Source organism: Mirounga leonina, unplaced genomic scaffold (assembly GCF_011800145.1).
Source record: "Mirounga leonina isolate KUSES-001 unplaced genomic scaffold, KU_Mleo_1.0 Mir_127, whole genome shotgun sequence".
Lineage (NCBI taxonomy): Eukaryota > Metazoa > Chordata > Mammalia > Carnivora > Phocidae > Mirounga > Mirounga leonina.
This window is the reverse complement of record NW_023270316.1, coordinates 80133164-80150803: the sequence shown is the minus strand read 5'-3', so window position 1 is coordinate 80150803 and position 17640 is coordinate 80133164. Positions and strand designations below refer to the sequence as shown.

General features: G+C 40.4%; 1 protein-coding gene across 1 annotated transcript in view; it reads left to right on the top strand.

Annotated features, from left to right (window-relative positions):
• Positions 1–17640, top strand: part of PARP4 (poly(ADP-ribose) polymerase family member 4) — a 103718-nt gene that overhangs the window by 42821 nt on the left and 43257 nt on the right. Inside the window, exons 17-24 of the mRNA XM_035003769.1 lie at positions 750–836; positions 4092–4256; positions 5162–5208; positions 5355–5433; positions 9018–9155; positions 14267–14462; positions 15446–15513; positions 16105–16292. Of these exons, the coding sequence (XP_034859660.1) occupies positions 750–836; positions 4092–4256; positions 5162–5208; positions 5355–5433; positions 9018–9155; positions 14267–14462; positions 15446–15513; positions 16105–16292 (968 nt within the window). The remainder of the gene's footprint in view (positions 1–749; positions 837–4091; positions 4257–5161; positions 5209–5354; positions 5434–9017; positions 9156–14266; positions 14463–15445; positions 15514–16104; positions 16293–17640) is intronic.

Here is a 17640-nt window from a genome sequence, read left to right as displayed (position 1 = left end):
TACCCAAATCTTCCTCACCTGAGTCCCCATAGCTATAAGGTTGAATAGCAGCCTTATCATAAAACAGAAATACTCTTTGAAGAACCAAGCATTTAAACATAGTTGGCTTCCATTTAAACATCCCTCCCTGATTAATTGGTTTCTGTCCCTACCTGTCCAGTGTTCATCAGTCAGTGCCTTGTAAATTCTTTGCCTAGCATTTCGAAACAGAGCAATTTCAATATCAAAATTTTAAGAGAGGCACAATGGAAAATTGGTAAAGCCTTTATATAGTTTTGCAAAAAACTGATCCTCTGCATCCTGCTGTAACAGTCAAATTGATGCGACAGTCGCCATTGTTAACTTTTTAAGAAAAGTTGTACCAAAAGAAATAATAAGTGATACAGTCTTTGTTTATTCTAAGGATTAGCCCACAGTTGCAATAATAACTCGTATTTTGTTAAATGTAGTATAAACTTTATTATTTTTGTTCAACATAAAGTCCCAATCAAACTTTTTTTTTTCACTGTTGACTCTGAAATATTTTGGTCCCAACTAATTAAAGAGATTTCACTTTAGTTGACCTTTTCTGATTCAAATTCTTACCAGATAGGTATATTTTAATGATCACTTTATGTAAGTTTCCATTCACCTTAGGCTCTTAGTTTTCTGGTTCTGCCTAGGTTTTAATAAACATTGATGAAGTTTTTCTTGTTAAAGTCTGAAATCATTAGTCATATTATGACTGGTATAAAAATAATCTTTTCCAGGTTAAAGAGAAGGAAGCAGCCCACCATGAATACCGAGAAGCCATCAGTCAAGGCCATGGCGCGTACTTGATGGATCAGGATGCACCCGTATGGCTTGATTTATCCATTAGTCAAGCATACTTACCAGAAGGGAGAAAGAGTTGGAATATGACTTGAAACATGAAGTCCATAGTAGAAGCTGGGATAATTTCTGCTATTTTAGGCCTAGAGTTTAACTTGTTGTTAGCAAGGGAAGGTCCAGCTGGTCAGAACCGTTTGACTTACCTAAAGGTAGGAGGAAACAGTGTCGGTATTGCCAAACAAATAAGAAGACCTATTTCTGTCCTTGGGAACTGAGTTTCCCAGAAGTGACAACAAAAAGAAAACATTTGGGGGTACATAATCTTCATCTTCTGATAAAAGAGTGTAATATACAGTTGGCCCTTGAGCAACACAGTTTTGAACTTTGGATCTACACTGGTAGGCGGATTTTTTTCGTTAAATACAGTATGGCACTGTAAATGTATTTTGTCTTCCTTATGGTTTTCTTTTCTCCTGCTTACTTCATTGTAAGATTTTAGTATATAACATATAACATACAAAATGTGTGGTAATTGACGGTTTATGTTATCAGTAAGGCTTTCGGTCAATAGTAGGCTATTACTAGTTAAATTTTTAGGGACTCAAAAGTTATAAATGGATTTTTGGCTGCACAGGGGTCAGCACCTTCATTCAAGGGTTCACTGTATATACATTTTTCCTAGGACTAAGCTTATCTAGCAATTTATCCAGTTTTCACCAAGTCATATCCCAGGAAGACATTTCTACAGGGTCCTGAGATAGGTCCAGATTCTTTTCTTTCTGATTAATTGCTTTCCTAGGGATAAAATATGGAGAATTTGAAAGAAGGAACAGCTATCATGTCCACTAGATTTCTTTTCTTAAATATAAGATGCTTTAAATATGCCTTTGGCAGATACTAGATTGCATGCAGTTTGTAATCATTATCTCCAGTGTAGATATTTAGTTGTTTTTGAGGACAGGGCCACGTGCTTCAGATATTACCTCTGAGGACGGCACATTGCCATAGCATCGTGAAAATTTGATGTTGGGTGGGGGGAGTTACTCAAGATTAATATAGAGTTAAAGGATAAATGATTGCTTTTGACATCTAAGATAACAATTTGCAGAATGGAAATAAGCAAGGAAGAGGTCATTGTTAAACAGGTAATAATGCTACCCCTGGCGAAAGTGTATATATAAAAGCCTGGGGTTCATTTAATAGGCTGACGCTTAACAGTGTGGGGTTATTGTCATAAATGAAATGGTCGGCATATTTCCTCCTTGATGCTAATATATTTCCCTAGGAAAATGATCCACAGGAAAACAGTCTTCACAAAGGATATTACCTATGGATAAAGTCTGGTCAGAACCATTGCTAACCAGAGCCTTTGGGTCTCCCAGAATGTATTTTGCCATCCAGTGACTATGATGTCCTCACTCTAAAATATATTATATTAATAATATAATTATATAATGTATTATATACATATTATGTATTATTACATATGTGTTATGTGTTTAATATATAAATTATATATTCTCTATTTGCTAATAGTTGGGAACATTTTATATATATATGCACACACATACACATATATACATATATATACATGTAAAATGATATTCTTCTATACTTGGCAACATTATACGTGTGTATATATAAAACATAATGTATATTACTGTATTACATATTATGTTATCGTTTATAATATATATAATGTACATATGCTATATATTATATATATATGATGTTCCCAACTATCAGAAGACTAGCAAAGTGGCTTTAGACATCCAAGGGACTGAGGTGAAAATGATTTGTGATTGAATATTATGTAGGGACACCTAAGATTTCAAAACTCATTATATCAGAAAGGAGGACAAAATTGGAAAAAATGTGTCTTGCACTGAATGGTGCTCCTCACGCTCCTCACCTACATGAGTTCCCCCCATATGCACCAAGATGCTAGCCCACTGGGAGCCCTTAGGGGAATCCCCACAGTTCCAGTGCCTCATCGTCCTCAGAGGGGCTTGTCACTCTTTGTAATTGAGTTCACTCGGCTGCCTTGAAACTCAGCCTCCTGGCAGGTCAAGACAAGTTACAGTTTTGTAGATTATCCGGCTTGTAACAGCAGTGACATCTTGCATCTATACCCTACACAGAAACCCCACACTATTATGTGGCAGTCTCTCAAATGAGACCCAGGCTTTTATGCACTTCTTTTAAGGACAAGCACTATGAACTGTTCAAATAATCATCTCTTCATTGTTTATCCCTTCACTGGAATCCATTTCTTTATTGGATATTCTTGCAAATGGATATCCTGGCAAATGGATATCCTTGATATCAAAAGTAATCATTTACCCCTAAAATTTATATTAATCATTAGTATTATATGCTCCTAAACATAGTAAGTTTCATGGCAGTGCAGCCAAGTGGACTGGAAGATATGCTTGGGGTGTTAAGAGTTTCTCTGTGTAGGTATCAGAAAAAATAGATCTAGCCTCCCTTTTTTCTGCCCTAGCCAGTCATGAGCTTATCTTCGTATGCAGTGATTATAATACCCCTTTAAAATAAAATGAAATACATTTCCTAAAAAATAAAATGATGGGGCACCTGGGTGGCTCAGTCGTTAAGCGTCTGCCTTCGGCTCAGGTCATGATCCCAGGGTCCTGGGATTGAGCCCCACATCGGGCTCCCTGCTCAGCGGGAAGCCTGCTTCTCCCTCTCCCACTCCCCCTGCTTGTGTTCCTGCTCTTGCTATGTCTCTCTCTGTCAAAAAAATAAATAAAATCTTTAAAAAAAAAATAAAATAAAATAAAATAAAATAAAATGATGAATAAACTACAGGATAAAGGGATAAAGTGAGGCCCAGGTTAGTGAAAACTGCTCTAGCTCTACGGCTGCTGAGAGGATTGCCGCCAAGTGCTGTGGAGGTCAGAGAGGCTACAGGTTCTTCAAGAAGGGGCTATATGGAGGCTGTCTGTGCAGCAGAGTCCTGCAGGCAGGGCCTCTGGTGTAGGGGACAGAGGTGACGCTCCCCAGTCAGGGCAAGGTCCTGCTCCCAAAGGGCCTCCTTTCCTTCTGCCCCCTGTAGATGTCACGCCAGCCCTACCCCTGGGGACCGGAAGCAGTGTTCTCCTTTAGCGCTGCCAATGCCCATTTGTCTTGTAGATTCTATGCTCATTTTATGAGGAAGAGTCTGGCAGACTGTAATTTAAGTGGCTCATGTAATAGGGATTAACTAGCATAGAATGGATGCACTTTTGAGTAGAAAGTTGAGTAATGTGTTTCTGTTTCAGGATGTTTTTACTGTTAGTGTTGGAAATCTACCCCCTAAGGCTAAGGTCCTTATCAAAATTACCTACATCACGGAACTCAGCATCCAAGGCAGCAGGGCTGTCTTCTTCATGCCCGCCACCGTGGCACCCTGGCAACAGGACAAAGTTTTGAATGAAAACATTCAGGTTTGTATGCTTAGAAAGATTTAAAGAAGTTTTTTTTTAGTGGTTTATTGATAGGGAATTTAAAAATATCTAAAATAATCTAATCTTTCCAGGGGCACCTGGGTGGCCCATTGGTTAAGCATCTGACTCTTGATTTCGGCCCAGGTCCATGTTCTCAGGGTTGTGAGATCAAACCCTGAGTTGGGCTCCATGCTGGGCGTGGAGCCTGCTTAAGATTCTCTCTCTCCCTCTTCCCCTCCTCTCCCACTTCTGTCTCTCTCCCTCTCTAAAAAAGAAAATAATAATAATACATGAAAAAAATCTAATCTTTCTGGCATGAAGTCAATTTTACTGACATTTCTGCGTTTAGATACATGTAATGTTTGTAAAATGAAAAGAATAAAGACACAGTTAGGCTCAATAGGTGTAATATTTTTATTCTGTTCAGTCACTTAAAAAATTTTTGTGTCTGTATTACATGTTCATTATGAAGAATTTAGATAAGCATAAAGAGTGCAAATAAATCAAAGAGGAAAATTTAAACAATCCTTAATTCCATTGCCAGAGATAGTAGCCCAAAGCTACTGGTTAACGCTTTGTTTCCCTTTTGTACATACTTATATAAATTGTGTGTGTGTATATGCATATAGAGGTATGATGTATATGTGTATGTGTATACCCACATATAGAAATATAGTTCAAAACCTCTGTTAAATTGGTAATAAATTATCCCTGATATCAGTTACATTTTAGAAGTTAACTGTCATTCCATGAGCAAATGTTCTGTGTCTCACTACTCAGAAGTGAGACCAGCTGTCTTGTTGCTCCTGTAGATTGTGCTCTTGGTAACATTACATTCAGCTTAGAGTTCTCATTGTGAAACTTAGTAGATACTTAGTTATACATATATATTTTTCTTTTAACAGGATACAGTAGAGAAGATTTATATAAAGAAAATAGGAACAAAACAAAGGTTAGTACCAAAAATATAAAACCTCTTCAGACATCCAGTGGACATTAGTTTTATGGTTTCAAATTTTACTTAAAATTATATAAAATGACAATAAGTATTTGTTTAATATTTAAGATCATAGACAACTTTTTCTTCTTTTTTGGTAGCTTCTCTTTGAATATGTCCATTGAGATGCCATATGAGATTGAATCCATTTCTAGTGATACACATAAACTGAGACAAAAGGTTAGTAAATCTTTGTTTTATTTTTTAGGAGCTTTTATTTTAGCATTAGTTTTATTTTGTCAAGGCAATACATGCAGGTGGTTTAAAAAGTTAAAAAATAATGCTAACAACAGGGGTGCCTGGCTGGTTCAGTTGGTGGAACATGCAACTCTTGACCTCGGGGTTGTGAGTTTGAGCCCCACATTCGGTGTAGAGATTACTTAAAAAATAAAATCTTAAAAAAGAAGAAGAAGAAAATAATGCTAACAACGGCTTCTCACAAGAAGCAGCAGCCTGGTTCTGCCCTGCCTCATCCAGACCAGCCTCTAGAGACAGTGAACCACTTTAAATATTTTACCTCCTTTCTGGTGGCCTCCAAAGTTGTAAATGCTCAGGGTTTTTTTACTGCTTGTTCTTGATTCATGTGATTCAAAATTATTTTTTGATTTCCCGTTGTGGTAGATGAAAATTTAATTCTCTTATATCTCCACTAACCTCACTCAGACATAGCTTAAAACTCTTTAGAATACTATTGGTCACTGTTGAATGCTCCCAATAATTCAGATAATGTTTTTCCCCTGAGACCTTCCTTCCTTCTCTCTCTCCACTCCAGTGCAGCTTCATTACCACACGACAGCTGTTGTCCCAGGGCCTTTCTTTATAATCTTCCTTTGTAGGGCTTTTCCTCTTTATCCTTTTTCTTGTTTTTTTCCCCTCCATTTGGCAGAGCACAGCTTCCATTAATTTCCTGAGCTTGTGGGCAGCAATGTCTGGAGCTATCCTTATTCCATGTGTGAATGCTGATCATTTGCTGAGGTGTTTAATCCTGGGTTGAAAGTTATCTTCCTCAGAATGTCAAAAACATTATCTTCTAGCTTCCAGTGTTACTTTTGAGAAGTTAATTGCTATTCTTATCCCCCATTCTTTGTATGTAGTCTGTTTTGTTTTGTTTTGTTTTAAATTCTTCAAGAATTTCAGATCTCTTGGGGTGCCTGGGTGGCTCAGTCGTTAAGCGTGTGCCTTCGGCTCAGGTCATGATCCCAGGGTCCTGGGATCGAGTCCCGCATCAGGCTCCCTGCTCTGCGGGAAGCCTGCTTCTCCCTCTCGCACTCCTCCTGCTTGTGTTCCCTCTCTCACTATGTCTCTCTCTGTCAAATAAATAAATAAAATCTTTAAAAAAAAAAAAAAGAATTTCAGATCTCTTTATCCCTGGTATTCTGAAATTTCATAAGAATATGATATTTAGGGGTGCCTGGGTGGCTCAGTCATTAAGTGTCTGCCTTCGGCTCGAGTCATGATCTTGGGGTCCTGGGATTGAGCCCTGCATTGGGTTCCCTGCTCAGCAGAAGGCCTGCTTCTCCCTCTCCCACTCCCCCTGCTTGTATTCCCTCTGTCGCTTGTCTCTCTGTCAAATAAATAAATAAAATCTTAAAAAAAAAAAAAGTGATATTCATTCATTGTGCTGGGAAATTTTTTAATATTTTTTAAAAATAAATTGTTCCTCTTTCCTTCATCTTTTGCATTGCCTTTCAATCAGGTGTCCCCTGGATTGAGCCTCTTGTTTTCTCTCTTTTTCTCTCCTGTTGACCATTGTATTGTTTCCTTGTTCTACTTTCTGGGTGATATTTTCAATTTTAAATTCCATTCTACTGAAATTTGTGTTTTAGTTCTCATTTTTTAATTTGTAAAAACTCTTTTCTGTTCTGTAAGTATTCCTTTTTTATAGCATCTTTGTGTGTTTCATGGGTGCATTATCTTCTCTTTCTTGTCTCTCTGAAAACATGATATATTTTTTCTTCTCTTCCCTGTGTTCTGCCTTTTTTCTTTGAGTTCCTTTTTTCTTCTTCTGGCTTTTTCTTTTTTCAGTCTCTATATTTTGTGTTAGAGGCTTTTCCTCAAATGCCTGGGTGACCTCTCTGTGTTCATCTCTAACTGAAACACAAGAAAGCTGGTTAGATGCTCTGAGGTGGGTGAAGCGAGTGGACCAAAGACCCTGCCCTAGAGGCCCAGGCAGCTGGCTGGCTGTTTGGTGGTGAGTCTCGTAGTGGTGGTTTAGCCCTTCTGTGGTCATTCAGAACACCTCTAGTTATTCATAAAGTATGACTGGGGAGAGTGATTGAGAGGCCCACACGTTAGGATGCCACCTTTGACTTCATTCCCCAGTTTGCAGCCCTATATTCCTATGCTTTTTTATGCCTCAGATTCCCCAGTGTGGATGCTATTTGCTTGAATTTCTCTAAGAAATGAATCTTTAGTTTCCTTTAATGAGAGAACAGGGTGCTAACTATTGGTGCTAGCTGCTTGGCTACTTTGGCAGAGACGGGGCCTGCCTTAAGTCAACCACTATGTTCTGCAGTACCCCCAGGGTATGAGCCTTACTGGGTTGCTGTAGTCCCCCACCAGACCCAGGTAGTAGCTTCCTCCACTCCAGCTGAGTCACTTGTCATGCCTCTATCAACTTTCCATCTTTTTAAAATTTGTTGACATCTCTCAACTGCTATTGTCTTTGATCCTATTCTCAATATCTTTATGGGCTTATACCCTTTAATTGGTTCCTTTTTATGGTAGAGAATTTTAGGATTTTGCTAGGAATGGAGGTAAACACATACATTTAGTCCATCCTGAACAGGAGACCCTCTGCATCAGATAGCTTCTGCTGTGTAACAAATAATCTTGAAACCTTATGGTTTAAAACAACAACATTTGTTATTTCACACAGTTTTGTGAATTGGCTGGGCAGTTCTAATGGCCTGCACTGGCTTGACTGGGACAGGATGGTCTAGAATGGGCTTATTCTAATACCTGGCAGTTGGCCTGGTGTCAGTTGGTGTGATAACCATGTCTCTCTTCATCCAGCAGGTTAGCTCAGGTTCATTCATATAGTTAGTGGAAAAGTTCTCAGTAGCAACAGAGGAAGGCAAGCCCCATTGCACCAACGTTTTCCAAGCCTCTTGCATCACATCTGCCAATATCCGATTGACCAAAGCAAGTCACATTGGCCAACTTTGGGTTCAAGGGCAGAGAAATAGGTGCTACTTCCTGACGGGAAGAGATGCAAAGTCACATTGCAAAAGGGGCAAGCACACAGGGATGGAAAGACTTTATGGCCATTTTACAATCTATCATATTGCCTTTATTGTTTTAAAGCTTATCATCCACATTTTCAAAAGTTATTTTATATTTATGAAAACTTAATTTAAAAATAAGGCATAATTATAAGATTTCTATTGAATTTTCTATTTTTACTATTTTCTATTTTTACTATTTTACTATTTTTACTACACTAAGTTCTAGTGTACTTACTGCTATATCCAGATAGTTCTACCTGAATACATAGATCTATAATCTTTGGATCCAGGATTTGAAACTGTCCCAGACTTCTCAATTGGTCTGTGTACATCAACCTTAGCATTTCAGGAGGGTAACTGATATGATAATGGTCATGACTTCTAAAAATTTCATAATTTTGAATTTATTACTACCTTGTTGATTCTTGATGGAGTTAGATAAATTATGCAAGGGTTTGCCACTGACAGGTAACTGCAAATCGATCATATGGCATTATTCCATTATTTACTATGTTGTCATTGTTGTTTGTTTTGTAGCGCACAGACTGCAAAGCTGTAATTAGCACCATGGAAGATAGCTCCTTAGACAGTGATGGATTCTCTCTTCATGTTGGTTTGTCTGACGCATATCCCCCAAGAATGTGGGTTGAAAGACATCCAGAAAAAGAAAGTGAGGTATAGTTCTTCTTACTTAAAAATGGGAGACACTGGGCGCCTGGGTGGCTCAGTTGGTTAAGCGACTGCCTTCGGCTCAGGTCATGATCCTGGAGTCCCGGGATCGAGTCCCGCATCGGGCTCCCTGCTCGGCGGGGGGTCTGCTTCTCCCTCTGCCCTCTTCCCTCTCGTGCTCTCTGTCTCTCATTCTCTCTCTCTCAAATAAATAAAATCTTAAAAAAAAAATGGGAGACACTATTGAAAAAATATTTCAGAATAGATTAATTAAATTTGGAAATTACTGATAGTTCTGAAAAACTAGCATTACAAAATGAGCTCTCACCACCCCAAGATTTTACAACTAAAAATACTTATGAAGTCAGGCATGACAAACTTATGAGGTTTCAACCAAGTCTCTCATGTGGCATGTTTCTCTATGACTGTAGTTTCTACCTTAATCCCCACCAAAACCAAAATATGCCTTCAGACATTACACTGGTTAGTCTGTATATTTTTATAGTTTTAAAATATTAATACTGTAAAAGTAGATACAAAATTATTTATGGCCATAAGACAATTTGTGTGTCTATGATGAGGAGTCTCTTCATATTAGAATAAAAATTGAGAGTGACATCAGCAAGATGGCCAAACAAGATGTTCTTTACATGTATCCTCCCCCAATAACAATTATATGACATCATCCACAGGCAAAGTGCCGTGTGGGAGTTTTGGGGTCCAGTTAGGAGATTTTGAAACCCCAGTGCAGCCCAAGACTAAAGAAAACCATTTTGAGAAGGCAGGTTTATCCCCAGGCAGCTGACTTGCTGACCATGGTCCTGGCTGCAGACACCATCTGTGCCCCCAGATATCCTGAAAGCACCCTCTACTTGGCTCCAGCCTCCTAACAGTCATAGTCTATAAGCAGACCCGTGACTCCAGGGACCCAGCAGGAGACACTTCCATCTACAACCCTGAAGATTCTGAAAGGGCCCTATTCTCAGCTCTAGCCCCCTCCTAGCTGCAGTCCACGAGCAGTCCCATTGGCATAGGACCTGTTGGATACTCATGTCTGCACCTTTGGAGCTCCAGAAAGGGTCCTATATTCTGCTTCAGCCCCTCCAGCCATGATCAGAGACCACTCAACCTACCCGGAGACCTCATGGGAGACATCATCATCTGCACATTTAGAGCCAGGTCTGCAGATCTCAGTTGTGGCTGTGAAACCTGAAACAGTTCTGCAGCTTAGTTCCAGCTCCTCTCAACCTGTAGTCCAGGGTCAATCTTGCCCTCCCAGGGACTCATCCATCAACTAGGCAGGAGCCTTCTCAGGGACCTAGTGGAAGCTGCACCCATCCACACACCTGGTAATAGGTCTGCTGACTGAGGAACTGTGGATTGTGAAGTGGCATCTTGTCCCAGGCTACCCTACTGAACAAGGTACTGAAGCAGTCCCAGCCACCCAGGGACCAGACATGATCCACACCTGTCTGACCCCTGGTAACAAGAATGTCAACTGCAGACCACACCATAGACCCAACAACAGTCTTGAAATTGACTTCAATCCTGCACAACTATGATTCCAGAGGTAATCCCATCAGCCAGGGAGCCTGCCACACTAGTCTGTAAAAATTAGTCTGTGTTTGCTCCTTCAGGTGCACAGATACCAATGCAAGGTTTATGTGGATCATGAAGAATTAGGCAAACATTACACCACCAAAGGAAACTAATAAAGCTCCTGTAACTGACCCCAAAGAAATGGAGATCTATGATTTGCCTGACAATTCAAAATAATCATCTTAAGGAAACCCAATATAATATAAGAGAACATGGAAAAACAACTAAATGAAATTAAGAGAACAACACATGAACAAAATGAGAAGTTTAATAAAGAAATACAAATCATAAAACAGAACCAAACAAAGTCTGGAGCTGAAGAATACAATGACAGACTGAAAAATTCAAGACAGAGCTTCAACAACTGACTTGATCATGCAGAAGAAAGAATTAAGACAGACATTTGAAGTTAGAGGAACAAAAAGAAAAAGAATGAAAAAGAGTGAAGAAAGCCTACATGAATTATGGAGCACCATCAAGCAAATGAACATTTGTATGACAGGCATCCCAGGAAAGGAGAGAAAAGGGCAGAAAGATTATTTAAAGAAATAATATCTAGGGGTGCCTGGGTGGCTTAGTTGTTAAGCATCTGCCTTTGGCTCGGGTCATGATCCCAGGGTCCTGGGACTGAGCCCCGCATCAGGCTCCCTGCTTGGCAGGGAGCCTGCTTCTCCTTCTCCCATTCCCCCTGCTTGAGTTTCCTCTCTCACTATCTCTCTCTCTGTCAAATAAATAAATAAAATCTTAAAAAAAAAAAAAGAAAGAAAGAAAGAATATCTAAAATTTTCCAAAATCTTGAGAAAGATGGACATCCAGGTGCAGGCAGTTCAAAGGACCCCAAGCAAGATCAGTTGAAAGATGATTACTCCAAAACACATTATAATCCAAACTTTAAAAATCAAGGACAAGGAGAGAATTTTGAAAGCAGCAAGAGAAGAATGGCTCATCACATATAAGGGAACCCCCCATAGGGCTATCAGCAGACTTTTCTGCAGAAACCATGAGGTCAGGAGGGAGTGGGATGATGTATTCAAGGTGCTGAAAGGAAAAACTGCCAACCAAGAATACTACTCTTTTGGGTTCCTGGATGCAATTCCAAGGGGAAGAGGGGGGTTTCCCCACATACCACCATGTAAGTCCAGGATGTTACCTTACTTCTGACCAACTAGCTATAAATCAGAGATCCCCACAATCCCTTCCTCAGTTTTGATTAACTTGCTAGAGCAGCTCACAGAACTCAGAGAAACATTTTACTTACTAGAACCAGTTTATTACAAAAGCATATAACTCAGGCATAGCCAGATGGAAGAGATACATAGGGCAAAGTCGGAGGAAAGGGTGCAGAGCTTCCATTCCCTCTTCAGGCACATCACTCTTCCACATCTCCATGTGTTCCCCAATGTGGAAGCTCTCCGAAGCCCATGCTTTTGGGTTTTTATGGTGACTTCATTACACCAGCATGATTGATTAAAATCATTGGCCATTGGCAATTGATTCAGTCTCCAGCCCCACTCCCCTTCCAGAAGTCTGGGGGCAGAACTGAAAGTTCTAAGTCTCTGGTCACATGGTTGATTCTCCTGGCAACCAGCCCCCCTTCTTAGGCGGCATCCAAAACTTGCCTCATTAACATAACAAAAGACACCTTTATCACTCTCATCACTTAGGAAATTCTAAGGGTTTGGGGAGATGTAAGCCAGGAACAGTGGGCAAACACCAAATACGTATTTCTTATAAATCACAATGTAGCATAAACCCAGCAAAACTGCCCTTCAGAAATGAAGGAGAGATACATTCCCAAACAAAAACTAAGGGAATTCATCACCACTGGTCCTGCCTTATGAGAAATGGTAAAGGGAGTTCTTAAAGTGAAAGAATGCTAGAGAAACACAAGCTTCTAGTTGTGGAATGAATGAGCCATGGGAATAAAAGGTACAGCATAGAGAGTATAGTCAATTCTATTGTAATAGCGTGTGGTGACAGATGGTAGCTATACTTGTGGTGAGCACAGCATAACAAATAAACTTGTCAAATTGCCGTACTGTACACAGGAAAGTAATATAACATTGTGTGTCAAGTATACATCAGGAAAAAATAAAATAAAATATCCTGTCAATAGATGCAGAAGAACTGTTTGAAAAATTCAACACCCTTTCATGATGAAAGCTCTGAACAAACTGAGTAGAAAGGGAACATGCCTCAGCATAATAAAGGCCATATATGACAAACCCACAGCTAACATCATACTCAATGGTGAAAAATAGAGCTTTTTCTCTAAAATCAGAAGTAAGAGTGCCCACTCTCACCATTCCTATTCACTGTAGTACTGGAAGTCCTAGCTAAAACAATTAGGCAAGAAAAAGAAATGAAAGGCATGCAAATGGAAAGGAAAAAGTGAAATCATCTCGGTCTGCAGATAACATGATCTCATATATAGAAAACCCTAAAGACTCCACTAAAAAACTGTTAGAACTAATAAACAAATTCAGGCAAATTGTAGGATACTATAAGAAAACTATAGGCCAATATCTGGAACACACTGGCAAGTGACACATTCCCATTAGAGTCTGAGATCTAGAGAGAAGCATGTGCCTGAGCCTAGGGGGGTTTCATCAGTTTTTAGTGGGCCACTCTTTATTCTCTGTTACTCTAGCCCAGTTACATGTCCATCATTTAGAAAGATTGTGTGGGTAGGTTTTGGATTGAAATTTTGTTGTCTTTTGGCACATAAAGTAGTATAAGCATACTTGTTTTATTGTGCTATGTTGTATCATGCTTTACAGGTACTATGTTTTTTACAAATTGAAAGTCTGTGGCAAGTCCTTTGGTGCCGTTTTTCCAATGGCATTTTCTCACCTCATGTCTCTGTGTCACATTTTGGTAATTCTGTTGAAGACTGTTGAAATAACAGCAAAGGGTTCTAAAGACTGTTACATAGACTTACTTGACAAAGCAACAGCAGGGTTTGAGAGGAACGACTTCAATTTTGAAAGAAGCTCTACTGTGGGTGAAACACTATCAAACAGCATCACACGCTACAGAGAAATTGTTTGTGAAAGGAAGAGTCAATTGATGTGGCAAACTTTAGTGTTGTCTTATTTTAAGAAACTGCCGCAGCCACCCCAGCCTTCAGCAACCACCACCCTGATCAGGCAGCAGCCGTCAGCCTCAAGGTGGGACCCCCCCCCCCCCAGCAAAAACATTATGACTTACTGAAAGCTCGGGTGATGATTAGCATTTTTTAGCAGCAAGGCATTTTTTAATTGAGGTATGTACATTTTTTTAGATAAAATGCTATCGCACATGTAATAGACTACAGTATAGTGTAAACATAACTTTTATGTGTTCTGGGAATCCAAAAAATTTATTTAACTCACTTTTTTTGCAATAGCTGCTTTACTGTGGTGGTCTGGAACTGAACCAGCAGTATCTCAGAAGAGGCACGCCTATACCAATATTAACAAGCCAGACCAGGTTAAGTTATGATAAACATCAACCCAGCACCTTTTTTCTTTTTTTAGGCCTGCATGCTTGTTTTTCAACCCGATCTCGATATCACACTCTCTGACCTAGCCGAGAACAGTGAAGTGATTATTTGTCTCGATTGCTCCAATTCCATGGAGGGTGCAACATTCTTGCAAGCCAAGCAAATTGCCTTATATGCTCTGTCCTTGATGGATAGGAAGCAAAAGATCAACATTGTCAAGTTTGGCACAGGTGAGCGCTCTTCGGCCCCAGTCCAAAGTGTGCTTCCTCCTTCATATTAGTGTAGAGCTGATGGCTATTCGTACCCTGACCTCATCTGTGGAGTAAGAGGTAGCATAGCATGGAGTTCAAGAACCAGAACACTCGAGCTAGGTCCCTAGACTCAGATTCCAGCTCTACCACTTACTAGCTCTAGATGTCACCTTGGGCAAATTGAACTTTTCCTCATCTGTAATATAAGAGTAAGAGTTCCTACCTCATAGCCTCCTAGTGTTGTTGTAAGGACTGAGCTGGTGCATGTAAAGGATTTAAAACAGTGCCTGTTATAGAGCAAGTGCTGTATAAATATTACTAGGTTACCACCAGCTGAACCAAATGCAAGACCCTTGGTTTAACATGTATGAGGGTCCCAAGGATATGGACAGAACACCTGAAATCAGCACAGTAGTAGAAAATCTATAAGGTTTCAGGAAGCATCAGATCAGCCCTTTTAGAGGAAAAGTAATACCATCCTCCAGGTGAGGGCCCGGGGACATCTCAGCCACCAGAAGAAGATACTTTAGGAATGAGAGAAGGAACGGAGTAGAGTGAGGGGACAGTCGTGTCCTATTGATTCTTCTGTGCCATTCAGCAGAAGACTGAGCCCTTTTATGAAGGAGCTAGGGTCTGCTGCTGTCGGAGGTAGAGGTCAAGTAAGGCTGGGGTACCAAGCGCCTGGAAAGAGAATGTGTCCCTCCGGTGGCCGGGCGGTCTGTGCTGCTGTGACACCCCACATCTTACTTTGCATGAGCGATCCACTACAGAACAAAGGTGTACACATGTAATTTTACTCAGAACATTTTACACAGTAAAGTGCATAGTTTCAATGCACTAATTATTTAAAGGAATACTGTGGTGAAGTGTTTTTTTTATATGTTAAACTATCAAACATGATTGTTAGTGGTCGATAAAGTGAATATTTAATAGCTGCACCTCACGCCAATCTTATCACACAGGTTACAAGGAATTATTTTCATATCCTAAGTACATCACAAGCAATAATACACCAACAGAGTTCATTATGGTGAGTAAAAGAACCTTCCTTCATCTCTTGGGTCTTTTCCTATCAAGTTTTAATGGTATTGTCTGGACTTATTCTCCCCAAGACCACTAATAGAACACCCCTAGTCCTTCAGTGTTTGTATGTCAATGGGGCCCTTTTATTATCATTATTATTAATAAAAGCGATATAAACACATTAAAGAAAAATTAGAAATTAAGAAGGGTAGAAAGAAAAAAAATCACCCACAGTTCTGCCACCTAAATACAACCGGCATTAACAGGGTTGGAATGTTTTCTTCTGTTTCTTTTTTTTCTTTTTCTTAAAATGGCACATGCTGAGAATGACTAGTTGCAATCTCATTCCAGGCCAGCAAACCCAGGAAAACCATAAAAAAATCAAATAGGTGTTAACCGATAACATTATAGTTACTGTGTGATGTGAAATAAACTAACAGGATATAAGCATAGTTGTTCCACAAATGTGTAATTAAAAAAAAATCTTTTCAGTGATGATATCTCTAAACCATCATTGAGACATGCTTCAGTAAATGATTACAGGTAATGGTGACTCTACCCAAAAGGAATGAATAACCTTTCACTTCATTTCCTCCAGTCTGCTACACCTACCATGGGAAATACAGACTTCTGGAAAACGCTCCGATATTTAAATCTACTGTACCCTTCTCAAGGCTTACGGAGCATTCTCCTTATATCTGATGGCCACCTCCAGAATGAGAGCCTGACATTGCAGCTTGTGAAAAGAAATGTCCGGCACACCAGGCTGTTCTCCTGTGGTATCGGGTAAGTGCAGGAGATCTAGTCAGACAGTGAACACTGTGGGGGAAAAAGGCAGCCTGTGGGTAGGTTTTCTTTGTTGGCCTGCACAGGATTTTTAGAAGTTCTGAAGTTGGCAACAGTCTATGGAAGCAGTTTAGCATAGAGTTACAGAGCTCTGGGCAAGTTGTTTAACCTCTTGTCTATAAAATGAAGATGATAATGAAAATATAATAGGATTAATAGGTTTGCTCTGAGGATTAAATGAGCTCATACTTAAGTCCCAGCCCTGCAGTGGGGTGAGGGAAATGTGGTGTAAGGAAGACCACACCCGGCACTGCTAGAAAAAAAAAAAGTACTTAAGAACACTTGGCAAGCACCAAATCCATGTTAGATTTTTTTTTTTTTTTTTTTGCTTAAAAATCCAAACTTCCGGGCACCTGGGTGGCTCAGTCGTTAAGCGTCTGCCTTCGGCTCAGGTCATGATCCCAGGGTCCTGGGATCGAGTCCCACATCGGGCTCCCTGCTCCGCGGGAAGCCTGCTTCTCCCTCTCCCACTCCCCCTGCTTGTGTTCCTGCTCTTGCTATGTTTCTCTCTGTCAAATAAATAAATAAAATCTTTAAAAAAAAAAAAATCCAAACTTCCAACCTATCCTGAGAAGCCTAGAGATCTGGCAATGCCAGGCACACCCACTTCCCTGGCAGTTCCTGACCAGGGCTAAGGGCCACTGCTTTGGGCGGGCCCCACCCAGGCTCCTAGCTCCTTCACATCTTTCTGGTGGCTGGGCACATTTGCATTTTCAAACCCTGTGATGGACATAGGATCTTACTCTCAGGAGGCTAGGCTCCCATGATTGTTGGAATGAACACCCTACCCAGTTATAGTTAGCTTCTTTGGATTGAACTGAGGCATATGGTGTAAACATAAGGAAAACACCAAACAGAAGGGGCCAGACTGGTATTTGCACAGAGCATGCCTGCACCCTCGTCTCCCTGGACTCTCCCCTAAATAGTCACCATCCTGGCAAGTGATAACCAGGGCTCCCTATTCTGAGGCAGTGCATGGAGCAGGGCAGCCCCTCAACATGGGTGTATGGGTAGAGGTGGGAGTGGTAGCTATTGGTGACTCTGGGACCACTGTGCTGTCCTGGGCTAAGGGTTCTTTTCAGGCCTCAGCTATGAGCTACAGGAGCTGGGACCCTCCACACCTCTTGAGGGCCCTCCCTGCTGTACCCAAGCCAGACCTGCCTGCCCAGAGGGCTCTTTCCCTTTCTCTGCCCCTCCTCAGTCATAGCTCCTAGTCCTCTTCTCTAATCTGAGGCCTAACAGGACACCACAGACCAACCAGGAAATTTATCCAGCCCACAATGGACCC